Genomic DNA, 15739 nt, shown 5'->3' on the forward strand with positions numbered 1-15739 from the left:
CTTTTAAAATAAAACACATCCTCATAACAGTGTGTAGAAAGCCAGTGTGCTGCATGTAATATGTGTGCAATGACATCCACCATGAAAGATAAAAGATTGCAGTGCATTTAATTAATAAAAAAACTACGGAGGGTTGGATTTTGTGGGGCATTGTGTTCCACATCCTACGACTCCCCGAAGAGGAGGATGTTATAGATGATAGACTGAAGGTAAGGGGTATCTGCAGAACTTGGCATGCAGTCCTCATTGAGGGCGTTGGGTTTAAGAGATGGGGTGGAGTACGTGGGTGGGGGAGGGGGAAATAATGATCTGAAGAATGCATCCAATGGGCATAGAGGTCCTCAAAGGAGGCCTTCCATCTTGCCCGACTCCCGCTTACCTAATAGAAGTTGCCGGGCTTCCCACCTGGCATAGTACAATAGCGACAGGTGTGGGATGATGCACTTAAATTGCCGTTAATCGGCGACTTAAGGGCCTCAATCGGCCCACGGATGGGAGGGCCATCTAATGCCCCCCTGTACCACACCCCCGCTAACCCCCCCCACTAAAATGGGAAACAGATGGGAGGTGGCAGAAAGGCCACATGCTGCATTTTAGGAACCCCCCTCACCCACCTTCAAACCCACCAGCAGGATCCATAAAATCCAGCTCCAAGGGTCTTGCCAGGTAGTTTATAGCCAGTATATATATGAGAGAAGAATGCTTTAGAGGAGACAAAGAAAATGTTTCTGTTACACAGGCCCCATCTATTGGCAATCAATAGAATACTACACATCTGTTGAAAATACAGTAACAAGGAGGATAAACAAAGTAACTCATGATTGTTGAATGTAATGCTCTGTTATTTGAATGAACAGCTTGGAGAATTCTTGCTATTTTCTCTCCCACTTTCAAAAAAACTATACAATTAACATGTACCTCCTCGATAGCCTTTTTAGTCATCATCTCTAACCTACTTCCTGCTGCTGCTCAGGACTGACCTGCACCATGAAGCTGTTTTTGGATGCTTTGCTATGTTAGAAGTGCTAAACAATGTATATTGCTGTGGATAATATAGATATTGTGGGGTCTGACAAAGTGGGGTGGGGCTTGATGTGTTGAATGACTTGTTCCTGTCCCATGATTTCTTATGTAATTTGTTCTTACTTACCGTGTGAGGATTAGCTGAAGCAAAGTTAGATTAAGATAGTAAAATTGTTCTAATTGTTCAGTGGGTGAATTGCATTACAAAGTCATAATTGTGCAAGTCATAACCCTCACTGAGGACTGTATGCCAAGTTCTGCCGATACCCCTTACCTTCAGTCTATCATCTATAACATTCTCTTCTTCGGGGAGTCGTAGGATGTGGAACACAACGCCCCACAAAATCCAACGTGCATAATCATACTGAACTGGAAGGCTCCAAGTTTAATCTTTAAGTTGTGCTGAGTGAGCTGCTTCCATTCAAGGTGATGATGGAGAAGATTCTCCTTTCTGGGGACTAAGTCCCTACGCCGGCGGGAAAACCGACGGCAACCACTCCGGCGTCAACAGCCCCCGGAAGTGCGGAGCCGGTGCCGAAGGGACTGCGCGAGTTCACGCATGCGCCAAAGGACCGGCGTGAGCTCGCGCAGGCGCGGAACCGCCGGCGTATTTTGGCGCATGCGCGGGGGGTTCTCTTCTCCGTGCCGGCCATGGCGGAGCCCTATAGGGGCCGGTGCGGAAGGAAGGAGTGCCCCCATGGCACATGCCCACCCGCAGATCGGTGGGCTCCGATCGCGGGCCAGGCCACCATTGGGGCCCCCCTCCCAAGGTCGGATACCCCCGCACCCCCTCCCCACCGAGGACCGCCCCAGCCGACTTACCTGCCAGATCCCGCCGGTACGTGAGCTGATCAATTGTCGCCGGAGGGATTGGCCAAAAATGGACTGCCGCTCGTCCCATCGGGGCCCGGAGAATTGCCGGGTAGGGGGTGCTGCCAACGGCCCCCGACCGGCGTGGCGTGAGTCCCGCCCCTGCCCGAAAAACGGCGCCGGAGAATACGGCAGCCAACATTGGGGCAGTGGGGCAGGATTCACGCCGCCCCCGGGAATTCCCCGACCCGGTGGGGGGGTCGGAGAATCCCGACGGGTCCAGTATATTTGGAATAAATGAAGAAAACATTAATTAGGCTCCCAGTTCATGATCAATATCACAATTTGTGCTTCAAATGCATGGACAGAATTCTCAGTCCAGCGAAGTGGAGGCAACCTGCTGCATATCTCACCCTGGGACGTGGGGCCCCTTTGGCAACCATCTTCTGGAATGGCAGTTTACTGGGTGTCACGAGTGGCATAGTGCCACCCTGTTCTACCTGTTGCCCATTGGATGTGTCAGGAATAGGTGGAGAGGATTCAGAGACTCTGGGGTGTCCCAGCACCCTTCTCTGTGGAAAGAAGCGGCACAGGCCCCACCACTTCCTCCACCCTCAGGTTGCTCGATGGCCCCCGGGCTACTCCTTGGAACGGGGGTGCGACTGGAGCGAGCTCAGAGACTCCACCGTCACCTGGCACTGCCAGTCCTGGAGGTTCCCTCTCATCTCAACCAGGTTCTCCATGTTCGCGCCCATGAAGAATAAGGACTAGGACACATTCCTCTGGGACTGTGCCACGTCACTCAGGGGCCGTGCCAGGTCCCTCTCTGACTGGCTCATGTCAGCCAGCACCAGGGCAGGAGGATATACCTTCTCTCCTCCACAGCACCCAGCCATGTCTCCAGTTCTGCATCAGCGAACTTCGGTGCTGCTCTTCAGGGTGGCATCTTCTTGGCTGGAATGAGAGTGTGTGAGGAGTGGAGTGCTTATTGAGTGCCAATCCCGGCTCCGGTGAATCACATGTCGGCGTGCATTGGAATCGCACTAGTTGCACGTGGCGTCGGTGCTGGCCCATTAGAATGCCCTGAATGGCTCTCGGACCGGCGCCGCCATTGGGACCGTAGACATCAATGATTCAGTCCCAACCTTCACTTGGCGCAGGATTTACCCACCACCTCGTTGCGTGTTTTTCGGTGGTGGTGGCTGGTCACCAGCGGGATCTACCGGACCTGCCGTTGTCAACCATGGTGCACCGGCGTGGGACTGGAATTTCCCACCGGCATGAACTGCCGGTAAATCCTACCCTTAGTCTCTGAAATGGAGAATCCTGCCCCATATGTTTGGATACCTGGTGGAAACAATGTTGTTTAACATTAATGTCCCCCCACCATGGCTGAAAGGTCTGCCAACATTCCCTGGCTAAGCTCACACATGAAGGATGTGATTGCCTGTGAAACGCCTTCGTGCGTCATTTTAAGGAGTGAAAATTGGAAAAATAAAAATCATCGCTATGGTCTGAATCAACGTGAATTCCATCTTCATCGGCTGAGCTCAGGCCATTTAAAAAATACACTTGAACAAAATGAAATGGAATCTGTTGATCCAACAGGTGCAATATAGACTAAACAAGGTTATTAATGAATTAAAAATACAGTTCAATTTTGCCAAATGCAGAAAAATAGAGATACTGTACATAACAGAAATAAAATCACTTTTGTGCTGATGTCGCTCTCACTGTGGATATGTAGTAACTCTGTAATTTCTGATTTTATTACTGTTTTTCTCAAAGATTCCTCCGTTTGTAACAGTGCCCCAGGATCTGGGCCCAGCTCTCCCAACGATAGCTCCAGCAGCTTGTCAATAGAGAATGGATTATCTAATTCACACATTGAGGTAAGACCATGTTTTATATTTTATATCTCTAGCAATTGTACTTTCCCCTGCTTTCCCCTCTCTGGTCGCTCCACCGCCCCCACCCCCCCCCCCCCCCCCCCCCCGCCCCCCCGCCCGACCCCGCACTCTTTCTGTCTCATTCTTTACTTTTATGTTAAATCCTTTCTGGCACCAACATCAGCGGAAGAAAATTCCTGGGGAATAATTTACACAATAAAGAGTTGGAAATGCAGCTTGATAGAAACCAGCTGAGATTTCAGGTGTGCTGTCAAAGTTCTGTAGTGACTCATCCTCTTGATGTTTGAAAACCCCCTTGGTCTTTGCTGTGCCTTTTCCAGTTGAGTGTTCCATGCAGTTATGCTTTGGTCCACAATTGGAGATTTTGATGACAACCACTGAATGACATTTTTGCTAAGAAGCATAGGTAATCTTTGACCATATTTTTCTGGTAAAGCATTAAGAGGAAAAAAAACATATACTTAACCTACCGGGGATATTTTGCATGAAAAAAATAAATATTATTAGTCTATTAGTTTCTGAAACTGGGAGGTGCAGTGGATTAACGTAATATCCTCTGGGACTTACGTTTGAATCAAATCCAGATTGATAGGATGAAAGTCTTCTCCCTTTGACAGCTGGAAAAGTCTTTCTTTTGGCCTGTCCTTTGGGTTGGTGGGATATCAGTCATTCAAGTGGGTTTTTGAAAACTTCTGTTTGCTGTTTCAAGCACAGCCATAACTGTGTCTGAAAATGAACATGTTTATGATAGCGGCGGTGGGGTTGTGGGGGGAGTGGTAGGGAATGGGAGTATTCCGAGAGAGATGGCTGGTCAAAGTCCTCTATTTCTTAATCAGCCCTCTAGGTACTGTGTAACTCTGCTCAAGCACTCCAGTTGGAATATGGGAGGTTTCTGCTTTAAATATTGTCCAGGATCCCTGCTGCGTTTTGCCTGCAGAATTTGTACAGTCTCCCAAAGCCCCTCACACTCCCCGCCATATTTTACTTTGCTGAGCCCATGCGGCACACTCAAAGCTGCAGGCCTCTGCTCAATGCTACAGAAACAGGGCACCTGATGCATTTTCTGTCTCAAGGAGGAATCGTACTAGAATTTGGCAAAGTGTCGGTTTCGGTGAGAAAATAAGTACGTATCCAGCCAAAGCCGTTAACGGGAAATCTCACAAAATATTGAGCTCCTTTTTTCAGTACGTGAATCACACCACGCTCGTGGCGGCATCCCGCTGATTCGCTCACCCTGGCGTAACTTAATTTTTGAAATCAGTGGGGAGCTCCATACAAACACCTCCCCTGCAGTCTTCAGCACTTGTTCCAGATCCATCCGAGGGGATGGCTGCCAGGAAGCTAGCCCTGCATTTTTCAAAGGGAGCCCAGACCAGACCCCTGGATGGTGTGTAGCAGAGGCGGGGTGCCCTCTATCCACGGTCACAGCAAGGTGACCACTTGTCCCTGGGAGGCAGTGGCACCCTTAGTCAGTGTCAGCTCACTGCAGAAGCGGACAGGACAGAAGTTCCGCAAAAAGATGAATGACATTCGTATGGCCACGGGTAAGTCTGCCAGCTCCAATCTCTCACTGCACCTCCTCACACATCCCGTGCACCTCCAAGCTGATCTCTTCTCCACCCCCCAACTCCCATGGTCTCCCCCAGTATCTAGTCTGCTCCACACATCTCAGCTCCCACTCAATTCCCTCATATGCCACACCTCATCAACATCTGGACTCTGTGAGCCCTAGGCCGATGACACGCCCCTGGTTCCAGTCGTCCCAGAGCTGCTGAAACTGCAAAGGCAGAATCATGAGAATTAGGAAGGGATGACAGCATCCCTCCTTGGAGTGCAAGGCCGACTGGAGGAGGAGATGGTGTCGTCACAATGAGGGAAACACTGGGAGGGTGCAGGAGGTACACTTCATGCTGGGGGTTGTCGGCTCCATGGCTCAGCTCATGACATCCATCGCTGAGGGCATGAGCTCCATGGTACAGGTTTCAACTGCATGGTGCAGGCATTGGTGGGAAGGGATGGCGAGGCTTCTGGATCTCACTGCAGTTGTCCCTCTATCACATAGAATCATGGAATTTACAGTGCAGAAGGAGGCCATAAGGCCAATCGAGTCTACATCAGCCCCTGAAAAAGCACCCTACCAAAGCTCACACATCCACCTTATCCCCGAAACCCAGCAACCCCACCTAACCTTTGAACACTACAGGTCAGTTTAGCGTGACCAATCCACCTAACCTGCACATCTTTGGACTGTGGGAGGAAACTGGAGCACCCGGAGGAAACCCACGCAGACACGGGGAGAACATGCAGACTTCGCACAGATAGTGATCCAAGCCGGGAATCGAACCTAGGCCCTGCCGCTGTGAGGCAATGGTGCTAAACATTGTGCTACCGTGCTGCATGAAGGAGCACAGGGGCCCACAGACACCCGAAGGGAGGAGGAGTGGCAGGTGCACAGATCGCGCCCCTCCACCTCAGGACCCTAGGGTGTTCAGCTCATCTGACACACCCTCCCTTGAGTGCACACCTCCAGCCCTGCATACCAAGAGGTGTAGCCCAAAAGATGGCCCAGAACCTCAAGGTCTATGCCCCCCAAGGAACGCTCGCCAGGGTCATCTCAGGCAACAGGGCATGGAAGCCAGCAGACCACCTCGACCTCGGCTTTGGATCCTGGGGATACACCTAGATGTAGCAGGGTTGGGGGGGTGAGGAAATGTAAGAGACTATATGCACTTGGTGGGCACAGATGAATCTAGGGACAAGTATAGATAGATCACCATTGTTAAATTGTTCTGAAATTAAACATCACTTTGTCCACCTACAAAGTCTCCACCCTGTCATGTCATGGCACCATGCTCAGCGAACCCCCTTGCACACTCACCGCTTCATTCCTGTTCAGTGTGGGAATGGCAGCGCAATGCCTTTCAATCTCCCACACTGATGATGCAATAGGGACATACTGCTACTGGCATGGACCCAACCCCTCCCTGAAACCCTTTTGCCAACCTCTCATCCATGGAAGGTGCCCCCTCCACCCCACTTCATCAACGCTCGTGCCTCTCATGTCTGCCACTCTTCTCCAGTGATAAGGAGCCTAAGGACTGTCAAAGTGGTGAGACCCTTCCCACCTTGAATGTAAGATGGATGTGAACACCATGATCCCTGACCTTGGAAAGCTGAGGAAAGTCATCCAGCTTTTCTGAACCCCAGGATAAGCCCGTTGACTGGCAGGACACATTCAACTCTCTTATCAGGCAGCAGTCAGACATATCACTGAGGATGAGAGGAACATCGCTCTGTCCTCAATGCAATGCATCATAAATCTCTCACAGAGTCCGGCCAATGGCTTTACCACCCTGCCCATGAGCTTGGGCACCATCATGAGAACCTACCACTGGCACCACTGTACCGATTAAATGTCACGCCCAGTCCTGTTTATCCTCAAACTGGGAGGTTATGAGGGTGCCCCAACTCTTGAGCCCATGCAGACCTCGGCCATCACTCAAGGTCGTTGATCCTCCTCCTCCGCAAGTTGCCCTTCAACACCCTTCTCGACCTCCTCCTCAACCGGGATGTGTCCCTCCCCCACGTCCTCCTGGTCCAGCTGGTCGCCCCTCCGCAGCACCAAGTTGTGCAGAGCACTATAATTCAGGACACCGTGTGGGTGCTGTATGGAGGGCACCCCCGACCAGTTCAGGCGCCAGAACCACACCTTCAGCAGTCCTGTGGCCTGCTGACTAATGCACAGGTTGAAGCATGAATCTCATTGTTATGAGACCCTGCAGATGTGTATAGCCTCCGTATCGAGGTCATCAGACACCACTTGAGAAGGTACTCCATGGGCTGGATTATTTAATCCTCGTCGCCAAAATCGCATACTATTGGAGTACGCCGCGCGCTGTATCCACACCCTCAGTTCGTTGGCTGTGGCCCGCCCCGCGATGCTCCGACCCCGACCGGCCGAGTTCCCGACGGCGTGGGACACATGAAGTCTCATTCGTCGGGAACTCAGCGTGGTGGCTGAGGACTCAGTCTAGCGCCGCCACAGTCAGGGGAGGGCCGAGCCGCGGGCAGGGGGGGGCATTATTCGAGGCTGGGGGCACTGTGGTGGGGCGCCGGGGCGCGCAAGCCAGCCGAAGGGGGGGACCACTTTTGCGGGCAGGGTCCGTGAGCGGCATACGCCATGAGGCACGGTGTGGCCGCTGCAGGCCGCCGCCATGTGCATGCGCAGCCACAGACCCGGCAATTCTACTGGCTGTATCGACAGCTAGAGCTGGGGGCTCTACGCTGTCTTCCTGCAATTCCCGCCAGGAACAGCAAATCGGTGGCCATTTTGCGCCAGTTTTCCTGGCGTAAAACACGACCGTTTTCACGCTGGCGTGGGGACTTAAGCTTCCAGATCAGAGAGTCCAGCCCTATGTCTCTGAGGAGCCATCCGTCCAGCCATTGCTCTCATTCAAATATATCTGGGATCTGTGAGAACCCCAAGTTTTAACTGTCATGGACGATCCCTGGGAAATGGGCACACACCTCCATTCTGTGCATCATGTGGTTACAAACGGGTTGGACATTGAGGGAGTGTTCTCCCTGATCCCTTTTGGTTTATAAATGGCTCCACATAATACCATGAAACCACAAGGTCACGTGGGTGCGGTTATCACACCATGTGCCTGGGGCATGCCTGCTAAGCAAGCAAAGTCCACGACCTTGGCGCCCTGGCTCCTGTGGTCCAAGTCCAAGTTTATATCTATGTGGGCCCTCGCAATAAGGGCATCTGTTACCTGCCTTATGCATTTGTGTGTGGCTGGCTTGGAAATGCCACGCAGGTCACTGGTGCTGCCCTGAAACAAGCGCTTGCATCTAACTTCAGAGCGGTGGTAACTTTAAGGACCACAGGCAGTTGGCGTCCTCCCATTCCATGTGATGCCAGCTCTTGAAGGACCTGGCAAAGGTGGTCCACTGTTGTCCGGGACAGACACAGTCTTCTCCGGCACTGAAGCTCCGACATCTACAGGTAGGAAGTCCGATGTAGGAAGTCCCTTTGCCAGTCCTGTCTCTTATGAGGCTCTACCATCCTGGCCTCATGCAGCAGCATTTATATCATATGTCTCTGCTGCTGCTTGATCACTATAAGTAGAATAGCCAACTCAGCTGGCTCCATGATTCTCAAGAATCATGCACTGAAAAGTAGAGAACACCAACATGAGCGCTGAAGCTTCCTGACAGAGCCCTGAGCCTCAGTCCTCAGTCCCCACTCCCCTGCTACATCCACCCCTTAATGAGTGTCCTTCCACTACGTCTTACACCCCCTCCTCTCACGCTATAGCTATGTCCTCACAGTTGTCCCTCTCAACTCCACCTGGTATGGACTCTCAAATGTCTCTATGCCACCTTACCCCTGGCCATTTCTCCACCCCCCCCCTAGTCCCAACCCTGGTGCTAGATGAAAGGGCAGTTGAATGGATGCATGGCACCAGCGTGTGCATCCTCATGGGGGATACAATGATAGGGGTACACATCAGTATTATTTGTAATGTTAACGCTTGTATGAGCTTTGGCATTCAATGCTTGGGGCCAACTCTTCCAAAAGCTTACGGATTTGGACTCCAATCAGTGGCACTGAGTTTAGCTCCGCAGATTTCATTGGTGCAATTGACTAGTCAAGGAAGGGTGAGGTAACTGATCAGGAAACTGACTGCCTCTTGTGGCAGACAAGGTACAGCTAATTCGAGTGAAGCCTGCAAGTAGCATAACAAGCATATCCCAAGATCCGAGGTCACAAGGGCTGCAGACTTAACAAGCCTTCCATCAGCCACCGCCATCCACCCCAACACTAATTCCTGACAGTCAAACTTCCTTGACAAGTGTATTTGAATTTCCATGCAGCTTAACCCCCTTGTCATCACAGTGCTTCCAGAGGATGGAGTTCACACGCACTTCAGTCTTCCCCCCCGTCGCCCCCCTCCCCCGGCAGGGATGCAACATATTCCTGAGTGCCGCACTCTGCCCTGGCAGCCTGGCCTCTGAACCCCACCGCAGGTCCCGAGTTGAACTTATCTGTGCCCGCCTGCTCTCTCTCTGGTGCCCCTTGAGCATTTGACACCCTGGAGGGTGATGGCTGCCTGAGCACTCGTCTCCGATATCCCCTGGAGGTGAGGCCGTTTGGTTCATTTTGTGAAAAGCTGCTGTAAATGATTATTCAGTGAATGAGGAAGTCCCGGAGTAAGTTGCTCGTTAATGACATGCTAATGTATTAGAATGAGGTTCCCGGGCTCCTGCAGCATGTTTCGAGTTACTCCACCGGCGAGGGGGGTTGAAAATTGGAAATCGCAATCTCTCTGGAGACAATTGCGTTTTCCAATTCTCGCCGGTATTTGCACTTGTATCTCCGACCCCACGTACGGCTAGTGTGAGCTCAAAATCGCCCCCTCAGTATGTGCACAATATATTACCCACTAAACAATGTCGCCTGAGAAACAACATACTGATGGACTGCCACATGATGCCAAATCACTTCAGGTGCTATCACTCTATCACTCTGATGACATCTTACTAGTGTATTTACCCTCAGCTCCACTGTATAATGAATTTCCCAAAATCTGTCAGACAGTGGCAAGCTAAACCTTTTTTTCAGCATCGTGTTCCATATAGAATAAAACATAGCTGGCAGTTTGTTTAAAGCTGTAAATTGATTGGAGTTCGCTTGATTTCGCAAGCAGCTTGAACTTCAAGATGGTGGTTTATAATAAGTCAAGTTACAGCCTTAACCATTGCCTGCAACCTGTCATGATATTCAAACACACACATCATGATGGACACACTAACAGGCAAATCAGAGTACACAACACCACAACCAATCACAGACAAGAACACCAACCACATAAAAAGCACGAGCACGACACCTGGAGGTCAGTAGGTCTGGGGAGAAGGAAGCATGAAAGAGCTGTTGAAACACCACAAGCAGGGAGCCCCCCACGTGCAGAGTGCAAAGACCAAGTTGTAAATAGTGAGTTTAAATAAACAAGCGTTGTACCATATGCAACTGTGTTGGCTCTTCTGTGTGTTAGAACACCCAACACCACATGGTACAGGAGTGGATCGATACCTGCCTACCAACCTGCCATTCTGGACATGGACCACACCGGCAAACCGCAGCCGATGCAAGTCACGGGGAACCTAGGCACCAACTGGAAGCTCTACAGGCAGCGATTTGACCTGTACATCCGTGCCACCGAAAAACAGAATGTCTCGGATGATTCGAAGATTGCAATGCTCCTCTTCTACGCAGGCCCCCACCCAAATGATGTCTTTAATTCACTGGTGTTCGAGGAAGGCGAAAACCAGGCCAAATATGACACGGTCATCCTCAAAATGGACCAGCACTTTCAAACTGAAGTAAACGAAACTTTCGAAAGATACATCTTTCAGCAACGCCTGCAAGGTAAGGAGGAGCTTTTTCAACCCTTTTTGACGCACCTCCGGATTCTGGCGCAGTCCTGCGGTTACGGCACCACCACAGAGTCCATGATCAGGGACCAGATTGTTTTTGGCGTTGCCTCCAGTGGCCTACGCCAGCAGCTTCTTAAAATAAAGAGCCTCACCTTAGCGTCTGCTGTGGAAGCCTGTGTCCTCCATGAGAATGCTGCCTGCCGTTTTGCCCGATTTCAGGCGTCCGAGTTGGCACGGAGGGGGTCCCCAGCCGTCGAATCGGCAAGCCAGGCCGCCCACGACGTTGAACGCATCCAGGCCGTCGATTTCTTCCCGCCCCACGGCCCGGACGACAGCGGCCGCTTCCCGCGCTTTTCGCGGTCTCCCGCGCAGGTGCGCGCCAAGAATAACGGCCACAACGAGGGACGCACTGCGCAGGCGCGCCCACCGCAAGATCGCACTGCGCATGCGCAGTGGCGCAACGAACGCCGTGACGTCATGACGTGCAGCAAGTGTGGAGGTCTACACTTAAAAGGGCAATGTCCTGCAAAATACCAACAGTGCAACAGATGTGCCATGATAGGCCACTACGCAGCCCGCTGTCGTGCGGCTCAACCCATGGATCCGGCGCATCCTCGACAACCTCGCACACGAGTCAGGACCGTCCAGCCCACGCATCAAGACTTCCAGTTAAGTGATGCAGATGACCAGGATGACTTCAGAGTTGCCGTCATTGATGTCAACAAGGTCAATGCCATCAATCCAGACGATGAGTGGTGTGCCACCCTGACGGTCAACCGATCGCGCGTCGCCTTCCGTCTGGACACCGGCGCATCCGCCAACCTGATTGCTTACTCTGCAGTCCAGGCCATGAAGGTCAAACCACTCATCACACCATCCCGGCTTAAGATGGTTGACTATAACGGGAACGTTATCCCGTCCGTAGGATCTTGCCAGCTACAGGTGACTCACAAGAGGTACACGGCCACACTCCCCTTCGAAGTTGTGGGCTCATCAAAGGACTCGTTACTGGGCGCACAAGCGTGTAAGGTCCTTCACCTGGTACAGCGCATCATGTCTCTCTCTCCAGATGAGATATCCGACTTCCCGGATGCTGAGTTCCACGCGAATCTCCATTCCCTCCTCGCTCACAACCAGGAGGTTTTTGAAGGCATGGGGACATTGCCACACACGTACAAGATTCGACTCAGACCGGACGCCATCCCTGTCGTTCACGCACCTCGCAGGGTTCCTGCGCCTCTCAAAGACCGCCTCAAGGCACAACTGCAGATTCTTCAGGACCAAGGGGTCCTATCCAAGGTCACGGAGCCCACGCCATGGGTCAGCTCCATGGTCTGTGTAAAGAAGCCCTCTGGCGAGCTCCGTATATGTATAGATCCAAAAGATCTGAACAACAACATCATGCGGGAACACTATCCCATCCCGAAACGAGAAGACCTCACCAGCGAGATGGCGCGAGCCAACATATTCACTAAATTGGATGCGTCCAAAGGATTCTGGCAGATCCAACTGGACCCGGCCAGCCGAAGACTATGCACATTCAACACCCCTTTTGGCAGATTCTGCTACAACCGGATGCCATTCGGCATCATTTCGGCATCTGAAGTATTCCACCGCATTATGGAGCAGATGATGGAAGGCATCGAAGGGGTACGTGTATATGTGGACGATATCATCATTTGGTCCACCACTCCGCAGGAACACATGCATCGTCTTCGACGTGTCTTCACCCGCATACGGCAAAATGGCCTGCGTCTCAACCGTGCGAAGTGTGCTTTCGGCCAGACGGAGCTGAAATTCCTCGGGGACCACATCTCAAGGTCCGGGGTCCGTCCCGATGCAGACAAGGTTAGCGCCATCACAGCCATGCCACGACCGGCTGACAAGAAGGCTGTCTTAAGATTCCTGGGCATGGTCAACTTCCTTGGGAAGTTCATTCCCAACCTGGCTTCTCATACAACAAACATGCGCCATCTCGTAAAAAAATCGACGGAATTCAACTGGCACCAGTCGCATCAGCAGGAATGGGAGGAGCTCAAGCACAAACTGGTCACGGCACCAGTGCTGGCCTTCTTTGACGCGACTCGCCCTACAAAGATCTCAACAGACGCCAGCCAATCTGGTATTGGAGCGGTACTCCTGCAAAAAGACAGCACGTCATCATGGGCCCCGGTTGCGTATGCCTCACGAGCCATGACCCCTACCGAACAGCGCTACGCGCAAATCGAAAAAGAATGCCTGGGCTTGTTAACTGGACTGGACAAGTTCCACGACTATGTGTATGGCCTGCCACGATTCACGGTCGAAACTGACCACCGCCCCCTGGTCAACATCATTAACAAAGACCTGAACGACATGACTCCTCGCCTCCAGCGCATCTTACTCAAACTCAGGAGGTACGATTTTGAACTGATCTACACTCCGGGGAAGGAACTCATAGTGGCGGACACTCTTTCCCGAGCAGTGAGCACACCACCAGATGCGGAGGGGTTCGTGCGTCAAATTGAGGCACACGTGACTCTGACAGCAGCAAATATGCCAGCTGATGATCCTTGTCTGGCCCACATACGCGCAGAGACGGCGACTGACCCTCTGCTGCAGCGAGTGATGCGCCACATGACGGAAGGGTGGCTAAAAGGGCAGTGCCCCCAGTTTTATAATGTGCGAGATGATCTCACCAATATAGACGGGGTCCTTATGAAATCGCATAGGATCGTCATTCCACACAGTGTGCGCCAGATGATTCTTCGTCAACTACACGAAGGCCACTTGGGTGTCGAAAAATGCAGACGAAGGGCCCGGGCGGCGGTATATTGGCCGGGTATTAATGAAGACATAGCCAACATGGTGCTCAACTGCACAACCTGTCAGAGGTTTCAGCCGGCGCAACCTCCGGAAACACTTCTACCACACGAGATGGTGACGTCCCCCTGGGCGAAGGTGGGTGTTGACCTATTTCACGCGCTCGGCAGAGATTACATTGTTATTATAGACTACTTCTCAAACTACCCGGAAGTCATGCCTCTCCATGATCTGACGTCGTCCGCAGTCATTGGGGCCTGCAAGGAAACGTTTGCTCGCCATGGCATTCCAAGGACTGTCATGTCAGACAATGGACCTTGTTTTGCCAGCCGTGAATGGTCGTCCTTTGCCGCAGCATATGGTTTCACTCATGTGACATCCAGCCCTCTGCATCCACAATCGAACGGGAAGGCTGAAAAGGGTGTCCACATCGCAAAGCGGCTCCTGTGCAAGGCGGCTGATGCCGGATCGGACTTTAACCTTGCCTTGCTGGCCTATCGATCGGCCCCGTTATCCACGGGCCTCTCGCCAGCGCAGCTACTAATGGGTCGCTCCCTCAGGACGACGGTACCTTCCGTCCTGGCACCGACAACAGACCATGAGGCGGTTCTTCGGGACATGCAACTGCAGCGTGATCGCCAGAAAGGTCGGTACGACACACGAGCGACGGACCTGCCCCCCCTGTCCTCCGGAGACAAAGTACGCGTCCATCAACCGTATGGTGGCTGGTCAGCACCGGCCGAAGTCCTCCGACAAGTGGCTCCCCGCTCGTTCCTGGTTCGCATGCCGGATGGTTCCGTGCGTCGCCGCAATCGGCGCGCCCTTCGCCGACTTCCACGTTCACAGCCACACAACACGCCAGATCCTCAACAGGCTTCCGAGGATGACTTTGTGGAGCTGCCGCACATCACGCCCTTTCCATCGCCACCCATGGCCATGCCTGCACAGCAGCCGGTGGTTCTTGATCCACCCTTAAGGCGGTCAACCCGAATTCGTCGCAAACCCATTAGAATGGACTTATAATACAGTTCATATGTTTAATAAGTTGGACAATTTTACATGATAACCTGTTGTTGTTTATCGTTCCAGATGTCGTCTGACTGGACAACTGTTCAAAATTTTTTTTCTTCTTCTCTCGTTCGCATTTCTGTTATGTTATGGTACAACTGGATTCATGTGACGCACTCGACATCGCCCCATGTACATAGTTCCGTCATAGACACATGCTGCACACGACACACACACACTCTTAGATGCACTCACGTCACGATCATATTTATTACCACGTAGGCACATATCTTTGTAAAAAGGGGGGATGTCATGATATTCAAACACACACATCATGATGGACACACTAACAGGCAAATCAGAGTACACAACACCACAACCAATCACAGACAAGAACACCAACCACATAAAAAGCACGAGCACGACACCTGGAGGTCAGTAGGTCTGGGGAGAAGGAAGCATGAAAGAGCTGTTGAAACACCACAAGCAGGGAGCCCCCCACGTGCAGAGTGCAAAGACCAAGTTGTAAATAGTGAGTTTAAATAAACAAGCGTTGTACCATATGCAACTGTGTTGGCTCTTCTGTGTGTTAGAACACCCAACACCACACAACCTATTAGTCTATATATGTGTCAAAAATTGGAGACAGTCACTTTCTCAAATGTCACATGACAGAAAGCGTGAGTTTGAAGCACTGTATATTAAAGTCAGTAATTAGCATCCATTCTTTAACTCATTGC

General features: G+C 51.8%; 1 protein-coding gene across 2 annotated transcripts in view; it reads left to right on the forward strand.

The window, feature by feature from the left end:
• The window catches only part of LOC140425184 (histone deacetylase 9-like), a 1432561-nt gene that overhangs the window by 908504 nt on the left and 508318 nt on the right, over positions 1-15739 (forward strand). For both annotated transcript variants that reach the window (XM_072509184.1, XM_072509182.1), the window contains exon 10: positions 3622-3725. In XM_072509184.1, coding sequence (XP_072365285.1) covers positions 3622-3725 — 104 coding nt within the window. The remainder of the gene's footprint in view (positions 1-3621; positions 3726-15739) is intronic.

The sequence above is a fragment of the Scyliorhinus torazame genome, chromosome 6, assembly GCF_047496885.1.
Source record: "Scyliorhinus torazame isolate Kashiwa2021f chromosome 6, sScyTor2.1, whole genome shotgun sequence".
Classification (NCBI taxonomy): Eukaryota; Metazoa; Chordata; class Chondrichthyes; order Carcharhiniformes; family Scyliorhinidae; genus Scyliorhinus; species Scyliorhinus torazame.